At 35.0% G+C, this 14,012-nt stretch overlaps 2 protein-coding genes across 2 annotated transcripts; one reads left to right on the forward strand and one right to left on the reverse strand.

Annotated features, from left to right (window-relative positions):
* Positions 1 to 893: 893 nt before the first annotated feature.
* Positions 894 to 5,066, reverse strand: tmem241 (transmembrane protein 241). Its single transcript, XM_065258709.1, has 15 exons — positions 4,914 to 5,066; positions 4,678 to 4,724; positions 4,510 to 4,587; positions 4,353 to 4,434; positions 4,064 to 4,141; positions 3,921 to 3,949; positions 3,635 to 3,686; positions 3,228 to 3,282; positions 3,077 to 3,122; positions 2,943 to 2,978; positions 2,828 to 2,862; positions 2,528 to 2,597; positions 2,286 to 2,379; positions 1,255 to 1,328; positions 894 to 1,152 (listed from the first exon to the last, which is right to left on the reverse strand). Exons 1-15 carry the CDS (start codon positions 4,983 to 4,985, stop codon positions 1,095 to 1,097), a joined length of 906 nt encoding a protein of 301 aa, XP_065114781.1. The 5' UTR covers positions 4,986 to 5,066; the 3' UTR covers positions 894 to 1,094.
* A 378-nt stretch (positions 5,067 to 5,444) lies between these two features.
* Positions 5,445 to 14,012, forward strand: riok3 (RIO kinase 3 (yeast)). The gene is made up of 13 exons (XM_065258689.1): positions 5,445 to 5,730; positions 6,424 to 6,539; positions 8,265 to 8,407; positions 8,489 to 8,596; positions 8,971 to 9,080; positions 9,871 to 10,014; positions 10,100 to 10,227; positions 10,307 to 10,489; positions 10,600 to 10,759; positions 11,018 to 11,098; positions 11,201 to 11,290; positions 11,367 to 11,474; positions 13,378 to 14,012. Exons 1-13 carry the CDS (start codon positions 5,695 to 5,697, stop codon positions 13,486 to 13,488), a joined length of 1,518 nt encoding a protein of 505 aa, XP_065114761.1. The 5' UTR covers positions 5,445 to 5,694; the 3' UTR covers positions 13,489 to 14,012.

Here is a 14,012-nt window from a genome sequence, read left to right on the forward strand (position 1 = left end):
GATAAAAACGAGGAAATACTGCAGGATGATAACGTACAAACATTGAACACTTACAGTATCCAGAATGTTTGGTGCTGAAATAAAGGTCAGAGTAACCAGATTACAGTAAACAAAGACTGAAGGAAAATGTAAATATATATTACAAAATATTAATTCATTATATTAAAGGATTAGTCTACTCATTTTCAATATTAAAATATGTTATTACCTTAACTAAGAACTGTTGAATCATCCCTGTCATCTGTGTGTGTGCACGTAAGCGCTAGAGCGCGCTGCGACGCTACGATAGCATTTAGCTTAGCCCCATTCATTCAATGGTACCATTTAGAGATAAAGTTAGAAGTGACCAAACACATCAACGTTTTTCCTATTTAAGACAAGTAGTTATACGAGCAAGTTTGGTGGTAAAAAATAAAATATAGCGCTTTTCTAAGCGGATTTAAACGAGGAACTATATTGTATGGCGTAATAGCACTTTTGGGAGTACTTCGACTCGCCTGAAATGTCCGCTCCCCTTCTCACTCTCATAATGGGAGAGGGAGGGTGTTACTGCGCCGAGTCGAAGTACTCCCAAAAGTGCTATTACGCCATAAAATATAGTTACTCTTTTAAATCCGCTTAGAAAAGCGCTATGTTTTATTTTGTACCACCAAACTTGCTCATATAACTACTCGTCTTAAATAGGAAAAACGTTGATGTGTTTGGTCACTTCTAACTTTATCTCTAAATGGTACCATTGAATGAATGGGGCTAAGCTAAATGCTATCGTAGCGTCGCAGCGCGCTCCAGCGCTTACGTACACACACACAGATGACAGAGGGATGATTCAACAGTTCTTAGTTAAGGTAATAACATATTTTAATATTGAAAATGAGTAGACTATTCCTTTAACTACATACAGCACTGACAAGCTCTATGAATCTTATTATAATTTTAGGATTTTTTGAGGAATATAAGAATCTCATAAGGCGAGAACTGCATATATTTTGGTCATTTTTGGTCCGTGTACTGTCAAGTTTACAGATGAAAGAGTTCAGAATAAAGAGACTGATGGATGAATCTTTAAAGGCACTGAATGCTTTCTTCTCGCAATCTTATTGAAGTCTATCAGAATACAGAAACAAGGCCTCGCCGGTGTAGTTCAAGATGATGCTACAGAGAGAAACAAAAACAATAGCATTTATTTCATTATGTCATGGTCCTGTTTAAGTCTATTGAAACTCGTGTTGTGACGTAAAGTTGTCATGAGCTCACCAGAATAATGTTGCAGGACTGACCACCACAGTGTTGAATGTGGTAACAAATGAGGAAAGACCTGAAGCCAATACCTGCATCCAAACACAAAGACCAGCCATTGCCTCATTTACACTTCTTCATTTCTATTCAAACTACACAGGAAAACATTCAAGCACCTTTGCATTCTTTCCCGTACAGGAATAAGACTAGTCCAAGACTAAAATAGATGTAAGAGCTGTCCAAACTGAAAACAACTTATATCTTAAAATACATCAGTGCCCTGTGTTGCCTCAAAATGTACACAAGTAATGTTTGTGGTAAGGCATGTTTGTTAAAACGAGTTATGTTCCTATTAAAGCTCGCTTAAGCTAATCCTTGTCCGGGAGACCACCCCTTTATGTTTAACTTGGTTTTAAAAAAATAGGTGGTAATGTTCTGCTGACTTTTTTAAAGGGGCCATGGCATGAAAATTAGACTTTTTCCATGTTTAAGTGCTATAATTGGGTCCCCAGTGCTTCTATCAACCTAGAAAATGTGAAAAAGATCAACCCATTAACTTAGTTTTGGGAAACCATTCTCTACAAGCACATACAAAAATAGGTCGTTGAAATTTGGCCCTCTTTATGATGTCATAAGGAGCTCTTATTAGAATAATACTGCCCCCTTAATCTGCACTATCCAATCACAGCACTGCTATTTAGTGCAGAGAAAAAGAGGGAGAAAAAAATAGTTCACAGCACAATTGAGTTTCAATTGCAACAAACCACCATCATTGTAATCAGTGTTTGCACTTCATCAGCTCATTTGCATTTTAAAGGACACACCAAAAATGGCACATTTTTGCACACACCAACAAAGTGTCAATTTTAACATGTTATAATAAATTATCTATTTGGTATTTTGAGCTAAAACTTCACACATGTGCTCTGGGGACACCAAAGTTTTATTTGACATCTTAAAAAAGTCTTGTGCCATGGCCCCTTTAAACAAACTAAAGACTTATGCATTTAAAAATGGGATGAACTTTAGGTTTCAGATGTCTGTCTCACCTTGGCCAGGAAGAACAACAGCCCACAGTGTTCCTGAGGTAAACCGCTCCTCAACTTCACCGTCACCAGCATCAGAAGAAAGCCAAATATAGCACTATAAAAATCATCAGGTCAGATTTGCAAACACAATACATTTCTTTAAATGAAAGAACAAAACATTGTTTTCTTTATTGTTAAAAGTTTACAGTTTAATGCCGTGGTATGTTTGCTAAATGTATAAATGATAAAAAATATCTTCATACCTGCCCAAGCAGCCAGTCTGAAAGCTGTATGAGGTCAGAAGAGGAAAATCCAAGGCACCAGAGAGATCCCCTGAAAAACGAGACATTACAATTATACTGTAGATAAGAAGTCTTCAACATTTTTCAGGCCAAGGACCCCTTAATCGATAGAGAGGGGGAGCATGGACCCCTAGTACATGATACAGTATATCAAATTAACACTAGATCTACATAATTTTTGTTATACGACCAGGGACCCCCAAGTGTCCCCTCTGCTGTAGATCATAATAATACTGTAAGAGATGCAAAGTATTTTATTACCTGTTGTGTGTGCAAGGGATGCGAGTAAAAATGCACTGTAAAAAAAAAAAAGAGGTTGTTTAATGTATAACAAGTTGTTTTACCACAAACTTTGTTCTGTATGATGTTGACTTACCTGATCACATAGTTAATGAACTGCTCTTCCAAATCACTGGATCAGAAAAGACACAGAAAAGTATTAAAAACATTACCAGATGTTAACCGATCTGTTTATAAGCAAAATAAAATAAAAATAAAAATGCAAGCAACCTAAGGTGGCTGGTCTTTGTGTTCTTCTGGAAGATTTTATAAGTGCCTAAATGAGACAAAATGCACATAACAAACAAGATGTTCATGTAATGCATCTCACTTTTGATTTAATAAAAGGTTATTGAAGAATATCAAACAAATACACACTCACCAACACAGAATAGATGAATGAATGCCCATGTGTAGCCACCATGTGTGGGACCAAACTAGAAGATGAAATAAAGATTAAACACTTGCAATGTTTGCTATTTCACAGCAAGCAAGCAGGAAACAACACTTAGCACTTTTCCAAACAAATGAATGAAGTTCAATGTGCTTTACAGGCAATAAAGACACAATAGATACAATAATTAGTGCTAATTATTTTACAGGACACAGAAATAATTCAGAGACATTGCTGTGCTTTTGACCGGCTGCTGTAAATCGGTCAAGGAAACTTATTCAATTGATATTTTATACATTAGGATACCAGTGCTGGGGTGGCAATGCTTTTTCTTATGATGGCAGTTGCCACCCCATGCCACCACCGGTAGATTCGCTCGTGTTTCAACAACTTACCCGAGGATTGTAGAAAATCAGGCTGGTAGCAGAACCCAGCAACATAAAAACACTATATAAAGAATAAAATGCAACAATTAGATCAAAAGTTGATCGTAGATCAAACTAACAGGAAAATAAAATTTAAAATAAGTTTGGATTGAAGTTAGCTAATCTGTTCTTGATTCAAAATTCATATTAAAATTCAGTGCTTTTAGTTTACAAATAGTTCAGTTTACTATTAATTAATATTATTCCCAAATCTTAAAGTTTTGTACAACCAATTTAAGTCTTGAAAGAAACATACCTTAATACTTTCATCCATGAGGCTTCCTTCTGAGTAATGCAAAAAAAAAAAAATATAACAACATTAGCACATGAAAACTATTATAATATCTAAAATATTATGAAAAAATTTAAATATCTTCACCCTAAAGCATTCATACTTACCTCTCTTTGAGTAATGATTGCAGTGAGAAACGGAAAGATCTCTGACACATTTTGTAACACAAAGAAGAAAGGAATGGGCTAAATAAAAACAACAATAGAGAAAACTTAGATAGATTTGGGATGCTTTTAATCATTTAATATTGCAACACTTATCTTTCAGCGATAGACAGCTTACTTAACATGTTAAGTGAGACTGTATTGTATTGTACTGTACGTGACATTGTATAAAATGACTACTACATAAAATGCAAAATCTGAAATGTATCTTTAGTACGATTTTTGCACTTACCAAAAGTGACAATGCTTTGGACCCAGCATAAATGTTTCCAATAAATAAGAAAGACCCAGGAAGATGGGAAAACACCGCAGATCTAAACACAGACCCGCACAGGCTTATATAGACTGAAACCATTCAGTTAAATGATGTAGGTGCAAATCTTACATACCTGGATAACCCATTGATTTCCACCAAACCCAGTTTCCAGATAACCAGTAGCAATAGAGCTCCTGTTAAGGTTTGCCACCTGTAGATATAATGAGATATTATTTATGTAAGGAATTAAATTGTAGACTTACAGTGAAGATTTAACCATAAAGATGTTCTGTATACATACCCCTGAAAAATGGTTGGAAATGTAAATTTCAAGACAGACAGGACATACTGTAAAACACACATGTATAGTCATTTACACTAAACAAAGCCAGAGAACTTAAACACATGATTACTTTGAATCAGAAACTGCACAAACCTTTAGGTTAAAGTAGTAAACTACACAACACAGATATAACACTATACACCATTTACAAACAGTTATAATAATCTGAGACTGCTAAGCAGTGGAAAATTTACCTTATTTGTGAAACATGACAGAGTAAAAATAGTGCAGAATACTAAAGCAAGGATCACTCGAGCTACATTCATTGGACTTGATGCATTAATAACTTAAAAAGTTTCTTATACAGCTATTCTGATATCCTGATACTGTCATATTATTTGTACTTCCTATATGCTGCTGGCCACGCCTACTGTGACACGCTGCACTTTTTAATAAAAGTCTAAACTGCACCTCTACATAAAAATTAAAAAAAGGCAACTAAAATCTTACATTCAGAGGTATAATGCTTTAAGTACTAAACTGTTGTTGGTTTATTATAATTATTCGTTATAAATGTAAACCTTTATACTGTCAGTGCCTTTTTATATGACACGAGAACATGAAGTACACAGTAACAATATTACCATAAGCTGCCGAAAAAATAATAAAAAGTTAATAAATCAATAATTAATAAAGAATACAAGCTTTTACGTAAATTTCAGTGCTTTTTGTTTTCAAATTTGTTCACTGTCAGCGACCTTTATTTTGAAAGGCATACATGTGTGACGTCACCGAGGGCTGTCTTACTGACCATTGTATCTTGCGAGTCGCTTGATCTATTTTTGTCTGTCATTAACGATTGAACTAGTCGTTTTAAACCGTTCAAAGCCATCATCGTCAAGGATAGCGATACGTAGCAGTACCTTTAAAAGTCGATTCCAGTCGATATCAACGAATTTCAGAAAATCTACTCGCAAAAGTCGCTCGGCTGTGTTATTCCTAGTCTGTTTAAACTAAAATCTTCTGACAGTCAAAATGGATCAAGTTGGAGTGTCTACAACAGAAATAAAGGTGAGGTGTATTAGTTTATAATGTTTTAAAACTAATAACTTAGTCTGATTATGTGGGCAGAAGTGTGTAGCATGTGTTAAATATGAATGTAGTTTAACACCAGGCCTTTACGTCATGGGTGACTCAATGAGTCAACCTGCCTGGCATGCCTTGACATGTCTGTTCGTTGGATTTAACTAGCTGATTGACCTAACTAATTCACTCTGACATGTACATGTTTTTTAATGTATTTGAAAGAAAAAAATAATAATACCAGGAATTGTTGTTGGTTGTATCTGGTGTCAGAAGTTTATTTGATCATTTCTAGGATTCATGACCAGGTTAAGATTGGTAAAACAAACATTAGCATACGTCATACTTCTCTTTGCTTTTCCTATAAGGAGTTAAGAGAGAGAATTTTTTACCACGTATTATATGACCTGTAATCCCAGTAAACTCTGAAGTTAACACTTGTTTTTATTGCCTATAGGCAGTTTCTTTAATCTAAAGGTTGAAAGTTAGTTTTTAGTGTTAGATTAAGTTACCGTAAAAGATTATTTAAGGTAGAGTTATTATACTTTTTACTCTCCTTATCTAGGTGATATGACTTGTCAATGAGCTGCTAAGGTTGAGAATTGGGGTGGAGCTTAGAATTTATAATGATTACAAAGTGTACCGCCTCTTTATGTCAATCATGTTTTGATGTTCCTTCAGAACCCTTGGGGTTCCCCGGCCCTGGCCCCTTCACCCTGTTCTCTCACTGATGTCATGAGTGAACAGTTGGCTAAACAACTGCATGAGGAGGGAAACTCATTCACCGAATGCCCAGAGTAAGTCCACCAATCATACCAAGTTTATTTATTCTGTTGAACACAAGATGATATTTTGATCAATGATGGTTAATGGCAGCCATTGACTTCCATAGTGGGAGAAAAAAATAGTATAGTAGTCTAGTCAATGGATACCATCAGCTGTTTGGCTACTAGGAGTGTGACGGATCACAAAACCCACAGTTTGAATCACATTACGGTTTTTGAGGCACTTCTGACATCACAAGGGGAGCCAAATTTCAATAAGTTATTTTTTCACATGCTTGCAGAAAATGGTTTACTAAAACTAAGTTACTGGGTTGATCTTTTTCACATTTTCTATGTTGACAGAAGCACTGGCGACCCAATTATAGCACTTAAACATGGAAAAAGTCAGATTTTCATGATATGTCCCCTTTAAGACATATAAAAAAATGTTTTTATTAGATAAATAATAATGTGGAATTTTGAGATCATTTTATTTTTATGTGTCCTGTCAAGAACAGAAAGATTTTATGTTTGCTTGCTTTTTGAAACGCGTCTCGCCGTGTATGCACTTGAATTCCAAATGGCGCTTCGGAAAGGAGATGCAACATAGACAGTCGCTCCACAAAAAGTGAAAATTGTTGCTTTTCTGATTGGAGTTGGACCGGACACATTTAACTGCATGTGCGTCTGGGTCTGTGCATACAGAAAACTGCTCACTTTAGCACCTTTTTAGGTTAAAATGTTGAAAATCACTCAAGTGTTAACATTTGCAAGCCTTTGAAATAGATGCAAATGACTTTCCCTATTTAAATATGCATATTAACTCTTTCACCGCCAGCGTTTTAAAAAAAAGTTGCCAGCCAGCGCCAGCGTTTTTCATGATTTTCACCAAAGTTTAATGCCTTCCAGAAAATGTTCTTCTTTAAATATATAAACATACAATATACCAAATGAAAGAACAGACCCTCTGCTTTCAAACAAAAAAAAACCGTTTCATCCTACCTTTAGTGGTTCTTTTGCAATCAGCTTTTGAATATGGGTAGGTTTTTGCAAAAACACCATATTTTGAGCAAAAAGCAGAGATAATTCCATTTTTATGACGGACTTTTCATAGAGATCCCATTCAGAGCGATCTTTAAAACAGACACGGACATGCAGCAGCTTGCCATAGGGCAATACTTCCGGTTTTAAAAAGTTGTGGAAGGGCGCCACCTGGTGGATAATAGCGGTATTGCGGAAAGACGGAAAATCTCGTCATTGGCGGGGAAGCGTTTTCTCTTAATTGACGAGATATCTCGTCAATGGCGGGGAAAGAGTTAATGCACGAATCACATGTGAGCCGAACTGTAGGTCGTGATCCGTACAGATCAACTGCGATCTGGTACATCAAAATATCTTGCACCAAGTTTCTGTATTTTGTTAAACACAAGATGATATTTTGATCAATTATGGTTGATGGCACCCATTGATTTCCATAGTGGGAGAAAAAAATACTTTGGCAGTCAATGTGCTACCATCATTGATCAAAATATCTTTTTTATGTGTTTAACAAAATAAAGAAACTCATACAGGTTTAAAACAACATGAGGGGTGAGCAAATTATGATCCCATTAACTCCTATTTAAAATATTCTGTAGTGGGCTAAAGAAAATAATTTAGGTAACAGTGGTATTATATTATCACACAGATTGTCCATTTGTCTCATAATTTCTTCACACAAATTGTCTTTTGTAAGCATATTCCCCACATTAATTTCAGTACGGATTTGGAGCTGACCTGCACTCCAGAAACAGAAACATCCAGTGACCTGATATTGGCCCAGATGCTTCAGATGCAGTTTGATCGGGAGTTTGATACGCAGCTGCGGATAGAAGAGAAAAAGTTTAATGGAGACAGCAAAGGTAATCACGTTTAATGCTGTCTTTCTTCTGTTTTATGTGTGTGTATAAGATGAGCAGCTAATCTCCTGTTTATTTCTACAGTCTCAATATCTTTTGAAAACTACCGTATGGTCCATCCATACGAGGACAGTGACAGCTCTGAAGATGAGGTGGACTGGCAGGACACACGTCACGACCCTTACAGAGCTGGTAAGAAACATTTAAGAAAAATTAAGTAACTAATAAAAAAAATGTAATAATGAAAAATTAGGTGGCAGTGCAGGGTTTGGAAATTTTAAGAACAAAACTGGTATTAAAATGGACAAAAACCACCCAAAATACCAAATGTATGTGAGGTGCAAAAAGCAAGCTTGCTTATGTTAGGTTTAGGGTTAAGAAGTAGACTAAATAAACCTATCCTGTTTTTAAAAAGCTTTTTTCCTCAGAAGATTTATATTATTTATTGTTTTGTAATATATTGTTAAAATTATCTGCATTCTTAATATCTGCTAATATTTGAAAATGTTGTCATTGAACAGATAAAAGTTATTTATTTAAATGTCTTTTTATATTTACTTGCATAGATAAGCCAACAACTACCCCCAAAAAAGGTTTCACCGGTAAAGGCAAGAACATCACCACCAAACACGACGAGGAGGTTTGTGGACGGAAGAACACGGCACGCATGGACAACGTAAGGTTTTTTCCAAGAGAATATCTATATTTAAGTTTAAATAAATTAATAAATGATAAAAATGAAAATTTAAACCAGATTTATCATTTCATTATAGAAAACTATGCAAAATATGTGCAAAAATGGAAAATTAAAAGAAATTATTTTATTTTTATTTTCAAGGTGATAATGCATCTTTATCAAATAAAATAAAATGTTGACGATTTGACATTTCATTTTTACTACAATGTCGAGGCAAGACTGCTAATATTAAAATGAAAAGCCAAATGTGAAAAAAACCCAGAAAACTTCAAATTTAATTAGTTATTGTGTGAGCATTAATGAAAAACCTTTAAAACCTTTAAAAAAATGTATTTGCAGTTTCTTTATCACGTTTGCTGTTTCATTTTAATTTTGGCAGTCTTGCCTCGAGATTGTAGTAAAATTGAAATGTCAAATCCTAAAAGATTTTTAAGTTATGTTTCTGGGGCTTTTGTGCCTTTATTTAGACCAAAAAGTGGAAAGTAGAGAGGAAAGTGTTGGGTGGAGGAAGGGGAGCTTGATCGCCAAAGGACCTCAGAGCCGTGAAACGAAATTGCGTCGCCGTGAGCACACTGGTGCTATATTTCGGTGCACTTACCATGGGGCTATCAGCGCCGACATGTCAAATCTTAAATTGCATTTTAGTTTTCAATTTGACAGAGAAGATATAGTAAACATGGTTTTCATTTTTATCATTAATTAAAACATAGTGAAATAAATCTAACCCTTCACGTTTTGTCTTCTCTATCCGTGAATCTGTTTCGGACAGTTTGCCCCTGAGGTACAGGTGGGAGATGGGATCGGCATGGACCTGAAGCTCTCCAACCAGGTGTACAACGCCCTGAAACGTCACTGTCACACAGAGCAGCGTCGCAGCGCTCGACTGCATGAGAAGAAGGAACACTCCACTGCTGTAAGCACTCGAGAGATTTGCATTGGGCCTTTGTAACTATAAACTGTCATCTAACTATCTGTTTCTATGTTGTGTGTGTGTACAGGAACAAGCTGTGGACCCCAAAACCAGACTGCTAATGTATAAAATGGTGAATGCTAGGATACTGGAGAACATTAATGGCTGTATTAGCACAGGGAAGGAGTCCGTTGTGTTTCACGCTAATGGAGGGAGGTGGGTGACATCTTTGCTTAGTTGAAGAGCTCACATGGTACACATAAGCAACACTACTAACTTTGCTCTTTCTCTGTAGCTTTGAGGAAAAGATCGTTCCAGACGAGTGCGTCCTAAAGGTTTTCAAGACCACCCTGAATGAATTTAAGAACAGGGATAAATATATCAAGGATGACTATCGCTTCAAAGATCGATTCAGCAAGCTGAACCCCCGTAAGATTATCCGTCTGTGGGCAGAGAAGGAGATGCACAACCTCACCAGGTGATGTGCTGATATACAAACCAGATATTTGATGACACGTGACTCCAGTTTTAACCAAAAATGTGCGTTGGCATAGTTGAATAACAAATTATTTTTTTGCACACCTGCAGGATCAAGAAAGCAGGGATCCCGTGTCCAGAGGTGGTGATTCTGAAAAAGCACATCCTCGTGATGTCTTTCATCGGAAAGGACCACGTTCCAGCACCTAAACTGAAGGATGCCACACTGAACTCTGAGGACATGAAGAAAGCTTACTACCAAGTTTTGAATGTACGTTTGCTCAGATCTGCACTTTATGATGGCAGGGACCCCCACATATAATTAACTTTTTATGGAGGGACCCCTTTCCTAAAATAAATATATATGTTATATGCATGATATTTTGTATTAAGAAACATTTAAACTGTTAGATAAGCTAAGAACGAAAGCAAATTGTTTACAAACCTAAATTATTGGCAACAGAATGGCATCTTATTTGAAACCCTGTTTTCCATTTGTTAGAGATCTGTATGTTTTATTTACTTATAGATGATGCAACGGCTGTATCAAGATTGTAATCTGGTTCACGCTGACCTGAGTGAATACAACATGCTTTGGCATGATGGACAGGTCTGTACATTTCTGCCCGGAGAAAGACTTATTTAATTAATGTTTAATGAATATATATTTCACTTTCAATGATGAATTTATTTAATGGTTTTCTCCATGAAGGTCTGGTTTATTGATGTGAGTCAATCCATCGAGCCCACTCACCCTCACGGTCTGGAGTTCCTTTTCCGGGATTGCAGGAATGTGGCCACAGTAAGTATCCAAACCGGAAAGATGCTGATAGCATTAAAGCAGGAACACATCCATGAATAAATCCTTTTCTCTTCAGTTCTTCCAGAAAGCCGGTGTGATGGAGGCTATGGATGTGTTTGAGCTGTTTAACACCGTGTCTGGACTGCAGATAAACAGCGATAATGAGGCTGACTTCTTAGCCCAGGTGAGGATAAATGTCTGTTTGACGTGACGTAGTCAATTATTTTATCAAACATCTTTCTTTTTCTGTGGGCTGACACATTAAACAGCAATTTAAAGGTGCTTTTGTTGTTATTATGCTCCTGTATAAACTCCTGAGTATTTTTTTCTTCTTTTCAGTACAAATATCTAAAATCTCTTAAATCATGATGGATTTTCTTGAGGACCAAATAACTCTAGTTTTTAGACAAAAAATCATATTTTATGAATTTGTGCTTAAAACAAGCAAAACATCTGCAAATTGGGTAAGAATAAAAAATCTATTTTTGTTAAATGCATAATTCAAGACATTTTTTACCCCATTGTAAGATTTTTGCTTGTTTTAAGCACAAAGTCACTTCAAAATTATTATAATTATTTTTTTTTTAAATAGATTTATTTTGCTTATCAAGAAATTGCATCTTGATTTAAAAAAAATTAGATATTTGTACTGAACACAAGAAAAAATACTAGGTAAGAAAGTCTTTTTTTTATAGTGTATCAAATGTAGGTGATTTTGTGCATAAAACAAGCAAAAAAATCTGCCAATGGGGTAAGTAAAAAAATATTGAACATTTAAAAACTTTGTATTTATTTTTTTTTGCTTGTTTTATGCACAAAATCACTTAAATTTTATATTTTGGTTTAAAAACTGGACTTATTTTTTTTTTGGTCGTTTTGCTCATCAAGAAAAAGCATCTTAATTTAAGAAATTTAGATATTTTACTGAAAACAAGACAAAAATTCTAAGACATTTTTTTTCTTGAAAATAATTTTTTGCAGTGTTTTTTTTTTTAAACACAAATCTAAAAATTCTCAAGTCAAGATGCAATTTCTTGATAAGCAAAATAACCTAAGAAAAGAAGACAAAAATATCAAATTAAAGTGAATTTGTGGATTAATCAAGGAAAAAAAATCTGCCAATGGGGTAAGCAAATTTTTCTTAAATTAAGTGTTTAAGAAAAAAGTTCAAGATTTTTTGCTTACCCCTTTGGCAGATATTTTGCTTGTTTAATTCACAAATTCACTTACATTTTATACATTTTGTCTAAAATTTAGATTTATTTTCCTATGTCATTTTGCCATTCAAGAAACAACATCTTGATTTAAGAATTTTTAGATATTTGTACCGAAAACAAGACAAAAATAAGAAAGTCATTTTTTTCTGCAGTGTAGCTCGATTGCACTGCAAAAAATTATTTTCAAGAAAAAAATGTTCTTAGTATTTTTGTCTTGTTTTCAGTAGAAATATCTAAAAATTCTTAAATTAAGATGCTTTTGATGAGCAATACGACCCAAGAAAATAAGTCTAGTTCTTAGACCAAAAATTTCAAAATTTTGTGCATAAAACAAGCAAAAAAATCTGCCAATAGGGTAAGCAAAAAAATCTTGAAAATTTTTCTTCAACACTAAATTCAAGAAAAATTCAAGAAAAAATAGCTTACCCCATTGGCAGATTTTGTTTGCTTGTTTTATGCACAAAATCACTTAAATTTGATATAATTTGATAAATTTGATTAAGTCTAAAAACTAGACTTATTTTCTTGGGTCGTTTTGCTCATCAAGAAACGCATCTTCATTTAAGAATTTTTAGATATTTTTACTGAAAACAAGACAAAAATACAAAGAAATCTTTTTCTTGAAAATAATTTTTTGCAGTGTAGAGCATTGCGTTAGCAGCACAAAAGATCATGAGTTCGAACCAAGGGAACACACAAGCGTCTGCCAGATGCATAAATGTAAATTATAATGCAAATGAATCAGTATCCCTTTAGCTCATTTGTTATAGATGCAAAGCAAAATGTATATATTGAATGTCACTTTAGATAAAAGCATGTGCTAAATGCGTCAATGAACTGATAAATGATAATGCTGTACTTTTTTTACAGATTGAAGCCCTGGAGAAAAGAAATGAAGACCACGTGCAAAAACACAGCAAGAAAAGCTTCATAGACCCCAGCGATGGCAGTCCACCCCATTTAAACACTGGTGATGATTAACACCAGCAAAATATTCATACAGAAATACAAGGGGTAGGAATCCCCTCTGACCTCCAGTCACAAACAGGTGTGGAATGAGAAGTGCTTCCACGCCCGTGTCAAAATCATCATCATCATCATTACTGCTGTTAACATGTTTGCTTGGTGCTAAAGGTGACACGGATCAGACGTCACTCGAGTCATTCGAGCAAGCTGTCATTTTAACAGACAGTTTTGAAAGATGGATTAAAACAAGAAAAACTAGTTAAAAAAATAATGAAATTAGTAACTATGGGGACACAAGACGTAATCTTGTGTAATTGTGTGTTACCAAAACTGCGGCGAGCAGAGAAAGATCAGTAAAAGATCTCGCTGTTTGTGTGTGTTGATTTGAGATTTAGAAATGAGCAGGACCGAGGACGGGTTCATTCTCTTCCTAAAGGTTTATTTTATGTGTTAGATGATTATTATTATTTTAACTTTGTGGTGTCTGAGTTTTTCTGTAGAATCAGGTGAAGATTAAAATAAAGTCACACGACAATTGA

Source organism: Paramisgurnus dabryanus, chromosome 22 (genome assembly GCF_030506205.2).
Source record: "Paramisgurnus dabryanus chromosome 22, PD_genome_1.1, whole genome shotgun sequence".
In the NCBI taxonomy this organism is placed as follows: Eukaryota; Metazoa; Chordata; class Actinopteri; order Cypriniformes; family Cobitidae; genus Paramisgurnus; species Paramisgurnus dabryanus.

Bases quoted from the DNA above. Each gene is read 5' to 3' on its own strand.
- tmem241 (XM_065258709.1), bottom strand. From the start codon at position 4,985: ATGAATGTAGCTCGAGTGATCCTTGCTTTAGTATTCTGCACTATTTTT. The intron at 3,283-3,634 runs GTAAGTTGTTGA...TTCATCTTCTAG, and splicing joins TGATTTTCTACAATCCTCGG to TTTGGTCCCACACATGGTGG. The intron at 1,153-1,254 runs GTGAGCTCATGA...TTCTCTCTGTAG, and splicing joins AGTCCTGCAACATTATTCTG to CATCATCTTGAACTACACCG.
- riok3 (XM_065258689.1), top strand. From the start codon at position 5,695: ATGGATCAAGTTGGAGTGTCTACAACAGAAATAAAG. The intron at 8,408-8,488 runs GTAATCACGTTT...TTATTTCTACAG, and splicing joins GTTTAATGGAGACAGCAAAG to TCTCAATATCTTTTGAAAAC. The intron at 11,291-11,366 runs GTAAGTATCCAA...TTTTCTCTTCAG, and splicing joins ATTGCAGGAATGTGGCCACA to TTCTTCCAGAAAGCCGGTGT.